The 19,756-nt window shown below is 39.3% G+C and overlaps 2 protein-coding genes and 1 long non-coding RNA gene across 5 annotated transcripts; 1 reads left to right on the top strand and 2 right to left on the bottom strand.

Moving 5' to 3' along the window:
• The first annotated feature begins 382 nt into the window (after nucleotides 1-382).
• Nucleotides 383-3,068, top strand: LOC141824406 (squamosa promoter-binding-like protein 7). The gene is made up of 3 exons (XM_074711688.1): nucleotides 383-954; nucleotides 1,040-1,143; nucleotides 2,545-3,068. The coding sequence occupies exons 1-3, from the start codon at nucleotides 521-523 to the stop codon at nucleotides 2,982-2,984; spliced, it is 978 nt and encodes a 325-aa protein (XP_074567789.1). The 5' UTR covers nucleotides 383-520; the 3' UTR covers nucleotides 2,985-3,068.
• On the bottom strand, nucleotides 1,154-4,360 carry LOC141824407 (uncharacterized). Of its 3 annotated transcripts, XR_012601434.1 has the most exons (3): nucleotides 4,257-4,360; nucleotides 1,694-1,751; nucleotides 1,154-1,173 (listed from the first exon to the last, which is right to left on the bottom strand). It is a non-coding gene; the product is annotated as an uncharacterized LOC141824407 (long non-coding RNA). The 3 variants fall into 3 exon arrangements; XR_012601432.1 differs by lacking the exon at nucleotides 1,154-1,173 and having other exon boundaries at nucleotides 1,292-1,751; XR_012601433.1 differs by lacking the exons at nucleotides 1,154-1,173; nucleotides 4,257-4,360 and adding an exon at nucleotides 2,577-2,621 and having other exon boundaries at nucleotides 1,292-1,751.
• Nucleotides 4,361-4,966: 606 nt separating this feature from the next.
• Nucleotides 4,967-18,595, bottom strand: LOC141823318 (protein SWOLLEN 1-like). The gene is made up of 17 exons (XM_074710587.1): nucleotides 18,359-18,595; nucleotides 14,944-16,772; nucleotides 14,575-14,796; nucleotides 13,724-13,864; nucleotides 12,513-12,913; nucleotides 12,006-12,415; nucleotides 11,849-11,901; nucleotides 11,692-11,775; nucleotides 10,027-11,586; nucleotides 9,833-9,927; nucleotides 9,247-9,355; nucleotides 8,789-8,969; nucleotides 8,247-8,314; nucleotides 7,439-7,554; nucleotides 6,436-7,278; nucleotides 5,313-5,415; nucleotides 4,967-5,226 (listed from the first exon to the last, which is right to left on the bottom strand). The coding sequence occupies exons 2-17, from the start codon at nucleotides 16,760-16,762 to the stop codon at nucleotides 5,210-5,212; spliced, it is 6,222 nt and encodes a 2,073-aa protein (XP_074566688.1). The 5' UTR covers nucleotides 16,763-16,772; nucleotides 18,359-18,595; the 3' UTR covers nucleotides 4,967-5,209.
• Nucleotides 18,596-19,756: the final 1,161 nt, after the last annotated feature.

Here is a 19,756-nt window from a genome sequence, read left to right as displayed (position 1 = left end):
TATGACATAGAGAGTTGTAAAAGAAAGGATTTGAATCTCAGTGAAATCAAGATAATATTCGTTTTTATCATAATCTCCACACAAATGATCATAAAATCGACAGTATAAAATAGTTAAAATGACGGATTCTATCTTTTATAAAAGAAACGGTCAATATTTTTAAATCTATTAGAAAATTTCTAACTAGCTTATATGCTTGATTATTCTCTTCGATACTGAAACTATTATTTAGTTTAATTTTTGCCATTACGAGATCGATATCTACCCACGCGGAAAGGCATCAAATACAGAAATTAAGAGGTGGTGGCCCATCTCCACTTTTCTCAGGGCCCACCAGCTGGCTCGTTGCCAGCCCCCGCTTGACCCTTTTCCCGACCCGTCAATCACCTTTCTCCGCGTGTCTGGGCCCCACGAACTCTCCCAGCCATGCATATAACGCAAATAGATAGATTCACCGAGTCGAGCATCAACCGCGGCGATCCACCAATATCCGTTTTAACTAGCTTATCACTCACCGGCGATGGACGCCGACGGCGGCGAGTCAGCGGCGGCCGTCAGGAGCGGCGGAGGGTCGGCGTGGGACGTTTGGGAGCTCGGTAACTGGCCGTCTTCGTCCCACGTCATTTCCTCCACTTCCTACGCTCCCCCTCCTCCCTCTTCCTTCAACCACCACCACCACCACCATCTACCGCCGAATTTCCACCACCAGCACCGCCACCACCTCACTTGCCTCAAGCTCGGCAAGCGGCACCTCCACGGCGGCGAGGAGACCGGTTCCGCCGCCGGAAAGCGGCCGGCGTCGGCGGCGTCGAGGTGCCAGGTGGACGGGTGCGGCAAGGTGCTGGTGGAGGAGAAGGAGTACCACAAGCGGCACAAGGTGTGCGAGCCGCACTCCAAGGCGGTCAAGGTCGTCGTCCTCGGCCTCGACCAGCGCTTCTGCCAGCAATGTAGCAGGTGGCCATTTTTATCGACCGCCGTTAAACTAACTCTCCACCGCCACCGTCGTCGGGAACTCAAAAGCTTACCAATGAAATCGCAGGTTTCACGCGGTGGCAGAGTTCGACGAGGCCAAGAGGAGCTGCCGCCGGCGGCTGGCGGGGCACAACGAGCGGCGGAGGAAGGGCAACAACGCCCCTGCTTTAGGTACTCTTCTCCTCTGTCTTCTTTACAAAGCTAAGAGTTTTAGATGGTTTAATTTAGCTCAATGTCTTAAACTATAGGAAACTTCACTTGTAATTTCCCAAACTGTGTGTGTGAAAATGAGAATTTTTGGAAGAAAATAAACACTTGATGCAAACTGAAAATCTTCTGCTAAAATTCAGAAAAGTGAGAGAGAGAGGGGGGGATGGAACATAAAGTGTGCAGGAAGTTTCAAAGTGAAGTGATTTTGAGTGGACAACCCTTTAGAGAGTAGGGAACAGATCTAGAGGTAGGGGTTAGGGTTTGGAAGGCAAGTTGGGTGAGTGGTGTTTGTCAACACTGTCAAATTGGTAGCAGTGTTTGAGTGTCAGCATGGGGTGTCTTTTTGTGGATTTGACTTCTCAATTGGCCTGTTGGTTGGTGGATCATCATCACCAGCAGCTCTGTTGGCTTTTGAAGGTGTGTTTGGTGCATTGATTGTTACATTTTGAGGGGGGAACTATGAATGCACATCGACCAACAAAATGCATACAGTAAAGTTTGATGGAGTTACCTGGTTTTGTGTTGATGAGAACTTGCAGGTCTTTATCAGGTCTGAGAAAAGGAAAACACTGCACAAAGATGATTATATTAGGCAATCATTAGGTTAGGTGATGATAAAACTGATAATTAGCTTAACAACTTTTGACAAAAATAAGGCTACAGCCTAGTTTCAGTGAAGATTTAACTTATTCATGAGTTCAAACATCTAATACAAGTTCATAAAATTCAAACAGCAATAAGTATTCAGGCATCTATATGAAATCCATAGACCAAACTGATCCAAATCTAAAATTTCAGGTTTGCACTTTATTATATAAATCAGTATGATTTTTTTTTGTTACATACCCTAAATCACAATAAATAAAATCTTGAACACTAATTTTGATTGAGTTTTCTATAGTTTACGGCCAACCAAATTGAAATCAAATTAGAAGATTCAGCTCAGGTTCCTACCAAAAACTGAACATATTTTACACTTTATTAAATAAATCAGTATGATGTTTTTGTTACGTACCCTAAATCACAATAAATAAAATTTTGAACACTAATTTTGATTTGAGTTTTCTATAGTTTTAAGTAAATTAATTGACATCAAGGAACTTGTGCATATAGCAAGCAAAGGTTTCCATTTGAAATATTCATGCTTGAAATGATCTTTTATGACAGTTTGGAACTAAGTTCATAGAGTTAAATTACTAATCATCTACTAACTACTTCAAAACACTGAACACAAAAAAAAAAAGTGAACTCACAAGGGTGTGGGAAACGGTTGTGAATTGCTATTGATTACCAATGATGTGTGGCTAACTAAATAATTAGATTGAAGTGGGTATCATAATCATTCTCTCATTGTATTTGCAGAAAGAGCAATGACCAGAGGCATGATCCCGTACTTATCAGCTTCCCCGGGTTGTGCTCTCTCTCTTCTGTCATCCAAGGCTTCTCCTTGGATCTGCTCGCCCTCAGACTTCTCCTCCAGATCAAGCGCCGCCCTCAACGAGCTCATTGCTGAGAACCGTGCAGCTCTTCTCGCCCGGCAACTATTCTCAGATCACAAGGAATGCCACCACTCTAGCTCTTCCCTGTGGTTGCACCAACAGCACCAAGCAATACAAGAAGCAGCAGTACCATGTTTTGCAGGTGGCTGCAGTCGCTTGCCAGAGATAGCCAGGAGTCACTTGACACTCGACCTGATGCAGATGCCTAGCTCTTTTGAGGTTTCTGGGAGGAGTAAGTCTAAGGGTGAGGAAGAAGAGTGCTCAGAGATTTGGAAGTCTTTAGCAGGAAGTAATGTGGTATGATCATGTCCAAAATCCTTATTAACCAATGCACTATTGGTCTTAGATTCGATTCACTTTTAGGCCATAATTTTTTGTGTGCCAACTGGTGAGACAATTGGTAGATGATCATTTTTGCATAGGTTGTCAAAGGCTTCTTAATCAGACTGTTCGTTGACCAATAACCTCTCTAATTAGCACATTACCTTGATTTATCCCGTCTAAAATGATTAAATAGATACATGTTTATGAAGCTGAAGCTGAAGCTGCAATCAAATACTTCCTAATGTGTGAGAAAATTGCCAAAAAAAACTCAAAAAAAAACTCTTCTACTTCTACTTTCATCTTGAAATGACAAATGGGCACGATGATGATCCATTCATTTATCAATTTGAGCAAGGTTTCATATAGATCAAGATCCTATCTATATGCTAACAAAGAGATGAGATCAACAGGTTTGGATTGTAGGATCAAACATAGGATCTTAAATCCTATAATCTAACTAAAATAAATTTGTTTTTATAATTATATATATATATATATATATATATATATATATTTTAATATATAACATTAATCAATTTAAACTTTATCATGTAATATGAACATAACTAAAACTATTCATTTAATAATGCATGAACAATATAATCAAATCAGTAAAAGTGTTTAGCATTTTAAGCCAGTGACAATTTTTGTAAGATGAATGAAAAGGAATTCTTCTAGAATTGAAATTTCTCAAATGATATACATGAAAATGAATATTTGCTTTGACAAACGAGCTTTAAATTATCTAACTGAATCTAATTATATTTCATCTAATCAAATTGTTGGGTCCTAGACACTAAGTAGAAATTAAAAGATAGCATAAACATGGGTTCATTTTTGGATCATACAATTGGAAGATTGGTTTGAATGAATTATAATGCATTTGAGGATATTTGGGAGGAACGGGTGTCACTTCAACAAGAACCAAAAAGAAAAAGCCCTAAATGAAAAATGACCTCTTATGTTCCGATGAGCAACACACCAGTTGTGGCGTTGCGTTGAGACTTAAATGATACAGTTTTCTCCCACATAAGATCACTAAAAATTTCCAAATGAAAGAAATAATGAACACTTGTCCAATTATCTTGTTCGTGATTCTCCATTCCGAGAAGACAATAATGACAACTAAAATCAACCAACGGGCAATCGAAACGAGGAAGTTATAACTCAACAAAAACCCTAGCCTGCTGAAGCGACAAACCAAAATCACCGGAACCAATCAAACATAAGAAACAGGCGCAAAGAGAGGACCTAGCATCCGCAGCTCCGGCAGGCCACGAGGAGAATCTTCCCGCAACTCGTCCGGAAGGATCAGCGCGATTCGTTGTACTCATGGCCATCACCGGTAATGGAAGCCCTAGTGATCGAAGAAGTCTTCGCGTCGGCTCTCTGCTTCAGATCGCTTTCGGTCGTTCACTACGAAAGGCGATCGGCGACGTGAGGTCTTTATAGCGTGCCAGTGTCCCCGCCTCTCATTTCGGGCTTTCCTTAGCAGGCCTTCGAAGAGAGTGGGCCTTTACAGATCTCGGCCCATGAAACGGCCCAACAAGTGGGGTCAGCCCACCATGTTATGTTAGAGACTTGCCCCTGTGCCCTGCCCTGGCCTAGCTCACTCAGCTGGGTGAATCCAACACTTCCTGACCTAGCTCACTCGGCACGACTACGAGGTCGTGCTCGGTGAATCCAACACCGATCAGATCACGACAATTGCGCCAGCCGACTCCATTCGCACCATGTAATGTTAGACCCTTCGACCTGCTTGGCCTTGCTCGACACCGCTGCTCAGGCCGCATCCAACCCAACAAGGGGTGTGTGCTTGGGTGTCAAGCTGAAACTACCTTATAATATCATTGATATCGAAACACATTCGATACGAACTGTGCTTGTAAAAAACCAAAAGTTTCTGCACAAATCTACCACAAGCAGCAAGAAACTCAATAACTTGACAAGTACAATCAGAATTTGAGAATAAATCCGTTTAGGGCTCTTGATAAAGAGCAATTGACTTTGAACCTATGGCATTATACACCTAGTCATCTGATCGCAAAGGTTTCTTACACCATCTATCATCTGAGAAAGAAGTAGTCTTTCGTATCGCAATCCTGGGATAGCATTTATGTACAAGAACCCTAACTTTAATCCTGTCATAGTTGCGCTGGAAATCTACGCGAACTGAAATACATCAGTAACGAAGCTATCGGCGATCATCTGTGACTCTGACCTGAAAAACAAGAGTGGGGAATGTAAATATGCCTGCAATCCAGGTCGGGCGACGATAAATGCATCTGATCTCTGAAAGAAAACTACCTCTAGAAGATGGTCCGGCTTTATGCAAGGTCTTGGTGCTTTTATCATGCGAAAAATTGGGAATCTTTGATATGAGCAGAGAGCTTTGCAATCCCTCCAGTAACTGTGTATGGAAATAATATTAACTTAACAGATGGATCCTGAAATATTCCATATTAATTACTACACAAGCTTTGGTGTTTCTTATTTGCAATCTCACTAACACACTGCTTTTTTTGTGATCTATCAGAAGAAAACCGTCACACAGTTAATATCAACCTTCTATAATTGGAACAAAATGCATGTTGGTACATAAAAGCAGAGTTTAACCTAATGATAAAGGAACATTGAAAGAAAATTTGATATGAAACATGGTTATTTTTGTAACTCAAGAATGTGAATTTAGAATCTACTATTCCAAATATAAAAATGAAGCTTGGAGGTGGATTGCAATCTATTCCTAGACAAGGCCCCTACATAGCAAAAGATTCTTACATCAGCCAGTGAGAAAGTTGGTGCACTATGTGAAACATGACATGATGCAGTAACAAACTGTTACTTTGTATATCAAACTAAAAGGGCAAACTTCATGAATAGCTTTTAACTAATATGGTGGTCTGTGCATTTATTTTTTCTATTTAAGATATGATAAGTAATCATAAGATAACAAGCAACGATTACAATGTACTAACTCGTGAGTCATATATCAATGGTCATTGAGTCATTGCCAACATGAGTTAACTATAATACAACTAGCAACATATTAGAAGGATGACTTAACACATCATAGTTTTACTATGATGTGTTTGACTGTGCAATAGATACGGTGGGATCGGACATGGCCAGTAAGCAGCCACCAATTTGACCAGTTAGAGCTTGTCACTATAACATGATGTGTTAAGATCAATGTCCAATTAGACGCCATCAAATTGGCAAAGCATGTTAAGATTTGAGACTGAAGTTCTAGAAAGGATAACATGTGGCAAAAGCATAACAAGATAGGTCTGCATATGAAGTCAAGCATTCCTCAGTGTACTTCTCAAAAGTAAAGAAAACAACCGTTCAATTATACTCTAAACAAATGAAGCAGACAAAGAAATTATATGATTTGAAAGTACAATTAAAAAAAAGCCAGAAAACTCACTCTTGATGTCGGCTGAATTCTACGATTCGATCTCCGGGGTTCAGTAACATCAGCAGATCTTTTTACAATATTTTCAGAACCTTGCACTGCAGATATGGATGACTGGTCCACAACCGATGAACCCTTTTCTTTTCCCCCTATTTCAACCTCAAGAGAAGAGGATTTCTTCTTAGGAGCTGGCACATGCTGCACAGAGGGCCCGAGGACTGCAACATCTACTTTACCAATAAGATGTGGAAGAGAACCAACTTCTAATGAGCTCTTCTTCTCTCCAGTGCTAAAAGAAGTTTTAAGACTCACTTCTACTCCATTTGAGACAGAAGCACTGGTAACTGACTTATCCTTATCCACAGTACCTTTAGTCTGAACATTCTGTGACCTTGAAGATTTGAGGACTCTGGTATTCAAGTTGGTGCCTTGCTTTCCTTTAGTGTCTGCTTTCGAGCTATTCCTCCATGGCGGGGGTGCTTGGGGAATCAAATATTTTGCAAACTTTATGGAATCACTCCTTTCAGCTGTTTTTTCAATTTTATCAGCTGTGTAGTGTTTGCTAACTTCCATAAACTTGCGTCTCTTTCCAGGCTTAGGAACACCAAACACCACCTTAGATCCATCTTTCTGAAGGCCTGCCCGTTTGACCTTAAATGCATCATTATTATTACCATCACCAACATTCTTCCCCATGGAAAATATTGAATCCTTTGCTGATAAATTAAGTTGGTTTGTCTCTTCCAGCTTGCTTGAATCATTTGTGCATGTATTCAATCCTCCATCAATTATTTCTTCTTTATTTTTGTTATCTAATAGCCCAAGCTTTCGCCGTTTCTCCTGGGGTGTATCTCCCTATTGCAGGATGACAGAATGACACATTTCGAACCCCCCAAAAAATAAAAATAAAACAGAAAGATAATCTAAAAGGAGGCAAATGCTTAGCAGCTAGCAGTGGAAATAAAAGGAAAAAAACACAGAGAAGACATTGCTGAGAAAGGTTAAAACAAAATACCTCATACGTTTCAAGAGTGATTTTTTCTTTCGTACGAGACCATTCTATCCATTGACCATCTTCCCAACTAAGTGAAGGTCGTAAGTTCCAAGCTCGAACAACTGAGGAATCACCCCCTGCTGTAAGCAGTGAATAGCAAAATTTAAATGGTCAATCAACAAAAGAAAAATGACAACCCAGTAAATGAATGTAATTTTAAAATTATAGCACACAGATAAATGAAAAAAAAAACAAGATATGGAAGTTGCATTTAGAATAACAAATAAGGATGGTTAAATAAATGTTTTATACAATTGAAGAATAATAAAGGATAAACAACCAATCGCAGAACGAATTGGATGTGCATAAATGCATTTGAGTAACAGGAACCATTATGTCGAGTTCCATGGATACATGTTAATGTACCTTGTTCCATGGATGTGTATACTTCACTAGATTGGCTCAAATCCAACATATGAATTAATGATTTTTTTTTGACACATTTAGTTTTGGAGAAATGAACCTCCTACTTTAATCTCATCTTAGAAGTTGATTGGCTATCCTCCTGTCCCAAAATCTATAGCTGCTAGTAAAGAGGCAAATTCCTATATTTATATCCTCGACAATTATACAGTAAAGAATATTTTGAATATGTGTTCACTCTTTAACTAACCAACCTTGCTGCTGCAGAAAGAAGAGCCAGAGTGAAACCACACCATCATTAGTTCATTAAACTGGTAAATGGTAAATGTTGCCTCCTTTACAAGCAATTTTAACCAAAAGAAAACTCAAGGGAAGAAAAACATAACAATTTTCCATACAAACATACCATGAAAATGTACAGTTAACTTGGTTTCATCATCTGGATTCTTCTCAGTGACAACACCTTCCCACCAACTGAATATACAAGAAGTAGACACAGTTACTTCATGATTACCATGTATATATGATAATATCGCATTAGGAAATCACTTGATCAAAAATAGATTAAAGTGGTACTTATAAAGACCTGCCAGGCAAATGGAATATTAAGCACAGAGAAAAGTAATTCTAAGAAAGTCAAAATCTTGAAGATGGAAAATTATCCACCCTGTCTGTGTCTTCTTTTTGCAGTTAATATGGGAAAACTGTCCAGTATATATATATATATATATATAGTCCTAGAACAATTTGGGAGAATAGAACAGTAATTGGTTGAGATATCAACAACAGTATTGATATTTTGCTATGATATTCTCTATGGAGAAATGAGAAGAGTGCATCCAACCCAAAAAAACTGAGACTAATATGGCTTGTTGATGTTTTATGAATAAATCTTTAAATTAACAAATAATTTTTTAAAACAATGTGAAATGCATAAATTAAGCTCACCCATCACGCATCCATGCATCAACCTTGTCACCGACTGCCCAATTGAAATTGCCTAGAGCTTCTCTCCGCCGCTTCCTTGTTCCTTCTGGTATACCTACCATTAAGCTATGTGCTACCCGTATTCTGGGAGGATGGTCACCTTTGAATTCAAGTGGTATCCACTCCTTGAGCTTGTCGTGACCTGAATTGGAATCATTGGCATACAAACTTAAATTACTAGAAAATTTACTACCATCAAATCAGAGTTAAAAATAATCATCACATATCTAAATTATATTCAAATTAAATTTCCTTTCCTTTTAGACGCACAATGAAATCCAGATTTTTATTTTTTTACCAGGAGCAGTGATGGTTAAAAAATTAATTTTAGGTGCAAATGTGACCTTCTTGTTAATTCAAAAATAACTGGTATACCAATAATTAGATTTTTTTCAGTTCCTCAAGTAACAATCTTTTACCTTCAGCAGATGGAAGATCCTTGTACTGCACGTATGCTTGACCATCTTTGATATCAAGGACAAATGCAGAAAACCAAGCTCCTCGAAGGCCACCTTCTTCAGCTACAACCTAAGTATTTTGTCCAGTGTCAGAAAAAGAGAAAATGAGCAAACCATAATTTCCAAGGGGGTGTGGTTCCAACAAAGCAAAATTTTCATCTTAAAGTAGGTTGCGTCATTGAAATCCAGATTTCAAGAAACAGCCATTCAGCCACAAAAACAAGATGTTGCATTTGAGGAGGCTTTCTAGATCTTCCATTTTCCATTTATCAATAGGAAGTAAACAAATGGGTTAACTATTTGGGGGTTTAAGATCCATTCCTTAACTTGGAATCCATCATCCTGAAAACCATATTTTGACTCATGTATGAGAATCAGAGCCAACAAAAATCAAGGAAATAGATAATTTAAAGATCTAATTTAATAAACATATTTTTAAAATTAATATATTTTTTAAAGGAAATAATTTGAAGATCTTATTTAATATAAAAGGTCAAAATATTTAAACATTCCCAGCTTGTAAGATTCTTTCCCCAGACTTGTATACCTCAACAAGGGAGCCTGTTTGAATGGTACTTCCTTGTATAGGACTTCTTCCAGTTTCAGTTGAAACAATATTTTCCCTGCCTTGCAAATCATGCCCTGCGAGCCCATACAAATCATATAAAGGTGAATCTAGACAACTGCATAACGTATGTCATAAACAATTGTAGTATATTGTGAAGTTCACAAGTTGCACACCTTCATAATGTTCCTCAAATGGTATGGATTTCTGATTGCCAGGAGGCATAGAATTTGGTTTCTTGTTATGATCTGATGGCAATAATTCAGCTGATGGTTTTGTGTATAACTCATGGTCACTTGCTTTATGCAAACCTGAATTCTTCTTGGCCTGTGAATATGATTCAGACTCAATTTTCATAGTCATACGATGACGTTTCCAATAATCATCAGGTCCAGCTTCTACTAATTCACTTATTGACAATGGCAGAGGGTCCCCCATTGCAATGATCGTTCCAACTTGGGACACAGCTTCTGCAGCCATTTCTGCAGCTTTCAGTATGGCATCCAAGTTCTCAGCCCGCTTCATGGCTGCAGAGGATGATTCTACCCTCCTCCTTGTAGCCTCTCGTGCAGCAGAAATAACTGAAAGACCATTACTTTTGTCCTTAACTGGTAAGTTAAGCAAACTTTTTCCAATATCAAGGCTATTTTCAGTGTTTTGAGTAACATTTTCAGCATATGACGAATTAACTGCCTCATCTGCCATCAGCTTAGCCTGTATTGCAGCCTCAGATGCAACCTTGGCAACTTCTGCAGCTGCCTTTGCTACAGAAGCAGCTGCTGCAGCTGCAACAGCTGCAGAGGCAAGTTTCCCTTCAACCTCCAATGCAAGGCCTGACTTCTGAACAGTCATCTGTTCCCAAATAGTTTGGCTGTGCTTAACAGCAGTGGCAGCATAAGCAGAAGCACTGTCAGCTTGCACTTTTGATTGCTCAATATGAGTACAGGTCTCTTTTGAGAGGACATTCTGTTGAGAATTACTGCCCAATATTTGGTAGTAAGGAACATTTGGTGCTTGAGATGTAGTTGAAACAAAGCCATCAGATGCATTAGGACTTAGAGAACTAGAAGATAGAGGAAAGGATGAAGAACTCGGCAGATTACTAGTGATACATGTGGCAGAAGCAGAATCTCGCTGAGGTTGGGTAGCAGAAATATTCAACACAGACTCCTCTAATGCAGAAATTTTTTTCCTCTTTCTGGACTTGTCCCTAATTGAAGGGTTTTTATTTCCTACAGGAGTTGCTTCCTTATTTTGAATCTGACTTGGCAATGACGAAGAAATACTTGGAGTATCTTGACGAGGCAGCAAGGCACCATGAGAGGTAATCTGCAAATTTGCTGCAAGAGATTTAGAAGGGTCTCTTGCAGACATTACTTGAGCTATTTCAGAAGCTATTGCAGAAGAATGTTGTGCAGCGGAATCAAAAGGTGAACTTTGTGATGGAACGGCCCAGGAAGCATGGTGAGGATTAGGAGAAAACCAAGGTGCAGAATTTGTTAAGTACGGTCTCATCTGAGAAGTTTGATATGAATGTAATGGCGACGGAGATTGATTGGAATCCAAGTAGGTGCCTCTTGTAATATTTGAGGGTAAAACATCCTTTGATGAACTCTGGAATGGTGATTGGAAAGAAACAACGGAACTTTTTGTAGCTGCAATTGGGGTTTTACTGTCCCTCCTACCAGAGCAATTAAGAACCTTGCTTGAAAGAGGGCTGCAGCTGACACCTTGTTCTGCAACCAAAATAGTCACAACTGTATCAAAAATCTCAAATAACTTTCAAAGATGCAATTGCTATGTTCAATAAAAACCACATGAATGAGAAAGCAAAGGAGTACCTGAACTACTAGTTAGGAATTTCTGGTTATGAAACCTTTCTGAAGCAACACGCCATGTTTTCTCCCATAAGCTCCTTCCTCCATCTAATGAAGCAAAACATTTCAGATCAGTCAAGAATGACTGACAAAGATTTACCAACTTTTTTAGAACACTAACCAGTTCCTCCAAAGGCTGGTAACATACAAGCCTCATCTGGCAACACTCCTTGTCTAAAAGAGGTATAATAATATAAATATTATCAGCTAAATCAAATAATAAAGAATCATATACTTAAATCATAAAGAAAGGAATGATAATGAAGTGTCTGCCTCACATGAGAGATCCATAGACAAATATTTGAGCGCGCAATTGTATTTGTTGTAAATCTGTGAAAGGCTGATAAAATAGCGGAGGAGATGATGTGCTCATGTCTGGCAGATTAGATGTTTGAACATTCGGAGAACAGGAAGATATAGTATTAGAATCAACATAGAGACATTGTTGTACATCTTCTTTGCCAGTTTTGTTTCGTGAGGCTCGGCCAGATGTACTACGCGGTGTCCTTTTGCTTCCTTTAGAATGTTTTTCTTGTGAATTCTCATCAGCATCTCCTTTTGAAATGCCTGCCTTCCTAGTTCCACGAGCAGAAGCTTTCTTCTTTTTGTCTTCCACACTCATGCTAGGATTGCTAGTAGTTTCTTTTACAGTTTCACTCGGATGTTCCTGAGAAATCTCCTTAGAAATCTACACTTGAGAAAGAAATGCTACAATTAGTTGTAGATCTTGCCAATGGTAGCAAATGCAAATGGATATTTGAATGCAAATGCATTAAAATGATCACCTGATGCTGTTCTAAGGATTGAATTTGGGAGATGAATTGATCATCCTTCTTGCTGTCTTCTGGAGGATCACTTTTATCTAGGGGTACTTTAAACGTGAAGTTTCCATCATTACCTAAAGTACTCATTTTGGAATCTTCAACAGTGCCTTCAAATCTATCAAACTTTGATGCCTCTAAAGAAGGGCCTGTAAGATTTTGGAACGAACTATTCCTTTCTCTATATTGTGTGTTACTCCTTTCCTCAATGTTCCACTCATTGCAACTAATAACAGTTGGTGAACCACAATTTGTTTCATATGAACTTGGCTTTCCGCCTTGAGGATCAAAGGAGCAGGAGTTGAGATTGCTTTCGGGCAAAGGCAACTGAGAAAAGCCATTTGTACCAATATTTGACGTATCAACTGCAAATAGATCTTTTACATGATAATCACTGGCTTTCAATGGAGTGCACTAACTACAAAATTGTGTATCTACATGCATAAATGAAGTAAAATGACATCTACAAGGCTATAGCAAGATAATATGCAAAAGATTATTATTTTAGACATGATATGAACCTCACTCATCTCACCTTGGGTGAAACAAAACCTTAATTTTAACAGAAAGATAACTGATCTAACAAGGTAGCATTACAACTTACTGTGTAACTATAACACAAATAAGACATGCTAACGCAGTCGAGAATTTTTCCTTTTCTCTAGGTGAGAATTGGCGACTTTCCTCTAGGTGAGGATCGCATGCTATAAGCACCTGAAAAATACTATGGATGTTGATTGTTGAATATTGTGCCCTGAGAACATTTATGTACATGCACAAATTCGAAGGATTAGAGAGATTCTTTGTGGGCAACCAACTGATACTCAAACCATTTCAGAAGATAGCATATTGACGACCTAACTAGATGATATCACAATTCATTGTGTAACTTAACACAAATAATACATGCTATAGAAACAAAAAAAAGTTCTGATGGTGTTTACTGTTGAAAAAATCCCATGTTGTACACACACAATTTCAAACATATACTTCTGTGTAATTGTGAATTCAATGGATTGTAGAATTCTTTATAGAACAATCAACTATAACTCTTCCATTTCAGCAATCTAATAATAATACAAGGTTAGGGCTCTTCTGTATGCCTAGGCCATCCATGTGAAGTAAGCTAATAAAGGATTTCTGCTTACAACAGGGATAATGTGAAGTATACTCACGTTCTATATCAGTCTGTTTTGGTCTGTCAGAATTGTTTGTTGAAGTTAACTTTGTATTTTCCCCTTCTGTGCTATTGCAAGTGGAAAGAGTATATGCTCCAGCTGAAAAAGCTACCTGACCTTCACCAGTTTTGGTAGTTTCTGTTAAAAACAAAACAAAGTACTTGTCACCTATGTGGACGTTTGCCATAGTAGGATTAAGAAATCTCATCACGCAGAACCTTATTTCTAGAGAGGAGAGACATTAGATACATGATGAGCAATATGGCACTACAAAAAAAGTCAGATCATTTCCCATCAAGCAGAATCCTCACGCCGAATCTATTCTGTTTGTATACATCAGAAGCATGGGTTTGGTTACTTTCAATCAGAATTCAAATCATGTGAGATCAATTATTATCAGACGAAAAGGAATTTATCCTAAAAAAACATAAATTGCAGCCAATTTAAATTCTAAAATCCCTTTAAATATCTTTGATTTTTTGAAAGTGAAAGCAGTTGAAGATATATATATATATATAACTTTTGAATATAATCTAGAACTTTAACACTAAGAGAAAAGGCACTTCAACTGAAAAAAAACAAGCAGCTCGGTGCACTTCAACTAAATTGATCCAATTTAGGCATTTACTAAAAAGCTTAAACTGTATAATTAGTATACAGACCAAAGCTCAAATAATCTAATTCTGTCAAGCAAATGATAACAGGATGCAAGTTATAGATGAACAGAAAGGATAATCTTAAGATGCCAGAGTACTGTAAATGTTTAAGTTTGAATTGGAAGCAGAATTATCTTCATAAGTTGAACTTCAACTAACAGAAACATCACAGCAGGTTAGCAGATAAAGTACCTTGTTCATCAGAAAAACTCTCCACTGATGGGCCCTTCGCATCTGAATCTGGCATCGCATGTGGTTCTCCTAATATCTCACTGTCTGTGACACACTTCACGACTGACAGGGAAGCTACCTGTACATCTTTCCCATCTGAGTGTGAATCTGGAATGGATGACACTATCATTTCTTTCTCCTCTACTATTACTTCAACCTCAGAGTGTAGCAGCTGGGTATTTTCTGAATTGTTCGAGGAAACAAAATTAATAACTTCTGAGGCACGACCACAAACTATAAGATATCACAGACATAAGCACTAATGTTTTTTTTCCCAATTAAAATTAAAAAATATGACTACAAGAAAAAAAGACCACAAAAATATATTACCTGCTTGGTCCTTGATTGATGTCTCATCAACATCCATCATGATACCATGGTCCTGTGTTTCAGATGAAGATAATTGTGTAGTCTCAGTAGTGGAAGAGTGATTCTTAAAATCAGTGTCACTTGAACCACCTGAATGTGTAGAGTTATCCTTTTCTTCCAAATGACTAATGTTGTCCACATTTGATTCAGCAACCAAACAAACAGTCTTGGTCAATGGATCCAATTTCTCATGAGAGGAAGAGGTCTTATTTTCTGTATCCTCCAGCAAAGCAGAAGGTTTGTTGACAAAAGTAAGTTCTGCGCCATTCAACTTATCAGAATTTTCAGTAAAAGCTTCTAAGCATTCATTGTCAGCAATCTTTTCTCTCTGCATAATATCCAAGTTATGGGTGGTTAAAGGATGAATTTGTGAACCAGTATCATCCTCAACTGCAGATATTTCAGTTTGCATTGAAGATGAAAACTCTATCTTCCATTTGTTGTCATCAATAACTCTTTTGGACACATCAAGATCTCTCTGTTCCTCAGAACAAAATGTTTGACTTTCCTCGAGCACTAAAGCTGAAGAATTGATAGCTTCTGCCATTATATCACAGAGCTCAGTTCTCTTCTCAATGACAACTTCAACAAATTTCTTTCCATCCTCCTCTGCTAAAGCTGGTAATTGACTAGTGCCAGTTGATCTTTTATCCTCTAAGTCTTTGTTCAAAGATTTTACCTGGTAAGCAATAGCTTCCAGCAGCCCAGAATTCCCAGAGAGCACAGTTTCATGAGATCCTTCATTTGGCAACATCAGAGAATCGATCGTTGGAGTCATTCCTGAAGAATCCTTAACAACAGAAACATCATTATTAAGAGCCTCATCCTGAAACTTCTGATCATTCAGTTCATGTTCACCATGAAAATTAGGAAATGCATCACTCTGTTTATTTTCAGATTCAGGAGATTCTGAGCTCTTATTCAAATTAACAGCAGGGCAGTCTTCCTTCTTTTGCTCTGTTACTAACGAGTTTTCCAGTTTACTAGTTTTCATACTTTCATTATCAGTGAATAAAGGTAAGGGATGATTCCGAATGTTGCTTTGAACAGAAGTTGGACTCATCTCACAACCCTTGTCTATAGCATAGCCACCATCAACAAATGAACTAATCACCGTTGAATTATCCAGCTGGTCCTTGCTCTGAACCACCTCAAGAAGCTCATCAGCAACTAAACATGCTTTAGTTACCTCAATCGATGAAGAAGCTAATTCTTCATTAACGGTGGATTCTGAAGCAACCACCTCCCCAACAGAATGATACTTTTGGTCAGGCGAATTTGTATTCAAGACAGATTCTGATTTTTCATTATTGGGAGTTTGAGGTGAAACCCCATGCTGGTTGGCTGTAGCTATATCTTCATTCAACCCCAGAGTATTTTTAGCAGAGTCTTCTACTGCATGTGTTTCTGACCCTGTATTCATGTTTTGTGGATTTACCTCATTATCTCCAATAGATTTTACTAGCATCTGTCCAATTTCAGATGGAGTATTGGACCAAACGTCGTTCCCTGTAATGGAACAAGTCTGTGAGGCACTTGAACCAAATTCTGCTGCACTATGTCTAGGAGAAAACTCCTCAATCCAATTGTTTTCTTCACCTTGAATGCCAAGAAAAAGCCGTGATTCAGCTAAACTATCAAACCTTAAATGAGACTGAAAGTGATCGTCAATATCAAATTTTGGAGGATCATATGATTGTAAACTTTGGGGAAACCCATCATTGTCCTCTCCAATTATTTGAAAGTTCTGGCTTTGGAAGTCACTATCATCACAATCCATGGATACAACCCTGAAATGATCTAGCACAATTTTTATAAACCAAAAGCCAAATTGGCAGGAAAACATAATTATAAAGATAAACAAATGAACAAAAGATGAAACTTAATACTACGAAAATATAAGTATGATAGCCATTTGAAATAAAAGAGTGTGTGACAAGAATTGAAACAATCAGAAGACACAAGCACAGATGCACGCACGCACACACAGAATTAAGAGTGATGTGAGACCTAGAAGCCAGGGTATCCAAAATATATCATCATTCATTTATATAACGATTTCTGGACTGGAATACAGAATAAATTTCTTAGCACTAAAAGCCATCCTTAGCAACTAGCTTCACATTTAGCCAAAAGCTTCTGTACTCAAAACCAATAAAAAAATGCTATATCACACTCATCAGGTATAACAACATTTCCATCCAATGTAATTTATTACAATAACGAAAATTTTACAGTTTCAGTAATATGATTCGCCACATGGTATCCAAGAGGTGGAAAGACAGCAAGCTAAAAATGAAAAATGAGGGGAAAATTACACGGGACAACAAATAGTAAAATTCCAATTATAACCAAAACAATATGGTCTATGAAGACAAAATATTAGTCTTGAATCATCATGGCACATACTAATAAAAACTCACCTGAAACAAAATTTAAAAGTTTATCCTACAAAAATTCTCATTGAAGTTCAGATCAAATTATACAGTTACTAGCAACGATATCTGGAATAGTGAATCGGTCATTGTATTCTCAATTTAGCATAAAAGCATTGGAACACACTGTAAAATTTTAATTGAAATTAATTTACAATCTTGTTTAATTTAAAGTATATATCTATTGATGTCAGGATTACTGTATTATTCAAAATTAAACCATATATTATTTAAAGAATGCTAAGGAACATCTAAGAAGTATTATTCAAAATCAAAGAGACAGCAGTAGTGCCCATTATCCCAAGCAACTATGATGTCCAGGAATATCAACTGACATTATCTAAGTATAATTCACTATGGACAAGAACGTGTCAGAATCTGCACAGACAAAAAATAATAATAGGTAAAACGAGATTAAAGATCAACATAATTGTATTGAACCTTACGCCTCAAAAAAAAAAAAGCAAGAAACAGCATATTTGTTTCAATTTTCCCTTAAAAAAGTTGTTTTTGGATATGATTCAGCAATGGTCATATGCATCAGGCGCATAACCATACAAAGGAATACTTATGATCCAAATACAACAAGGCATCCAAGATATATAGAAACTATAACAAACAAACTTAAATGGCATGCATGGCGAGTAGAAGCGCACAGGAGAACTCCAGAACAATATTAATGGCACGAGAGAGTGCAGTGAAGAAAACTGAAGAAACGAGATCAATGTCCAAAATTGGTGATAAAGGGTCCATCTTTCAGGAACGAGAAAGAAAAAAAGGGCAACAAGTCAAGAATCCCTGCAGCAAACGGATCAATCCAAGTACGTGAATGACCTAACTCCCCATTACGCCACTGACGACGCACCCAAACCAACATACTCACCTCTTACCTCCCCAAACCTGACGAATCAATACTAAAATGACAGAAACGAAGTGCGTACCAAAGGAAGAGCGGCTAAGCTTCCACCACCCTCCATCCGGAGACGAAATGTTGCCCCTTCAACGTCCGGAGCCGAAATCCAACCCGTAACCGCTGGCTCTCATCAGCGCTTTAAGATGACCGGGAGCGCCTCCCCTTCCACCCCGCAAACCCTAGCTCCGAGGAATCTCCCGAACCGGCACACAATCTCCTGCTGCGGCTACGAATTCCCCACCGAATCGAAGGCCGAATTCGACCCTCTTCCTTCCGCACCTCCGACCTCTCCGTCGTCTTCCTCCTCGACGCTCGTTCGTCTATCTCGCGCTCACTCGCTCACACGCCCACCCTTCGTTGGATTGGAAGGGCGAGTATTTGACGAAGCCCTGTTGGGGTAAGGATCCTCTCCAACGGCTCCTCTGGATTTAATGCTGCAAATCGCATAGATCGCGCGTTTGCGACCTGGAATCCGCGTGGGCCCCGCCTCACCGTGGGATCCGCCCGGCGAGTAGTCGGGAACTTTGAATCGGATGGTTGGAGGGGATCCGAACGGAACATCGAGTTGAGGAGTTGGGCTGCGGAAACGGACATCGGATTGGTTGGAATTACGGTGGCGCCCCGTTAATGGCTAATGATGAGCATAAAGAGCGGTTTCGCATGAGGGAGAAGGGCGTGCCAATCACGTGTCGAGTTTCAGGAGATTGTCCAACACGTGGCGGAAGGTGATTGGGTAGTGTAACTTGCAAGGTTAGATACGAAAAATAAGAACAAGGGGAATATTAAAAAAAACCTAATTATGAGAATATATTTTTTAAAAAAATCAAAAAAATACCCTTATTAGAGAAATGCTATGCCGCGCGACTTATCCCGCGCGACCCGTGCGCGACACCTCCAACCCACCATCGTTGCCGCCGCCCTCCGTCCGACCACCGTCAGTCGCCGCCCCGGGCGCGATCGACGCGCCGCTCACTCGGCACTCCTTCCGGCGGCGGATTTCGACCGGATAGTGGCCGAAATCCGACGAATTTGTTCGGAAACGCGACCCGTGCCCACTCACCGCCACTGCCGACCAAATCGTGATTGGATTCCGAGCCAAATCGCGATCCTTCCTCGGTCGAGATCAACCGAGGAAGGAATCCGACCGCAATTTGGTCGGAATCCGATCCTTCCTTCGATCGGTCTCCGACCGCGATTTGAGCCTGCAGTGTCGGGCGCCGATCCTTCCTCGACCGATCTCCGACCGTGATTTGGCTGAAACCCGACCACGATTTGAACCAGTAGTGGCGGTGAACGGCACGGATCGCGTTTCCGAACAAATTCATCGAATTTCAACCACTATCCAACCAAAATCCGTCGTCGGAAGGAACGCCGACGAATGACGCATCGATCGCGATTGAGGCGGCGATCGACGGTAGCCGGACGG

This window comes from Curcuma longa, chromosome 3 (assembly GCF_044706935.1).
Source record: "Curcuma longa cultivar G26 ecotype Majalengka, Jawa Barat chromosome 3, ITB_CL_G26_1.1, whole genome shotgun sequence".
Taxonomy (NCBI): Eukaryota; Viridiplantae; Streptophyta; class Magnoliopsida; order Zingiberales; family Zingiberaceae; genus Curcuma; species Curcuma longa.
Note: the sequence above shows the minus strand (reverse complement) of the source record. Positions and strands in the feature narration are given on the sequence as shown.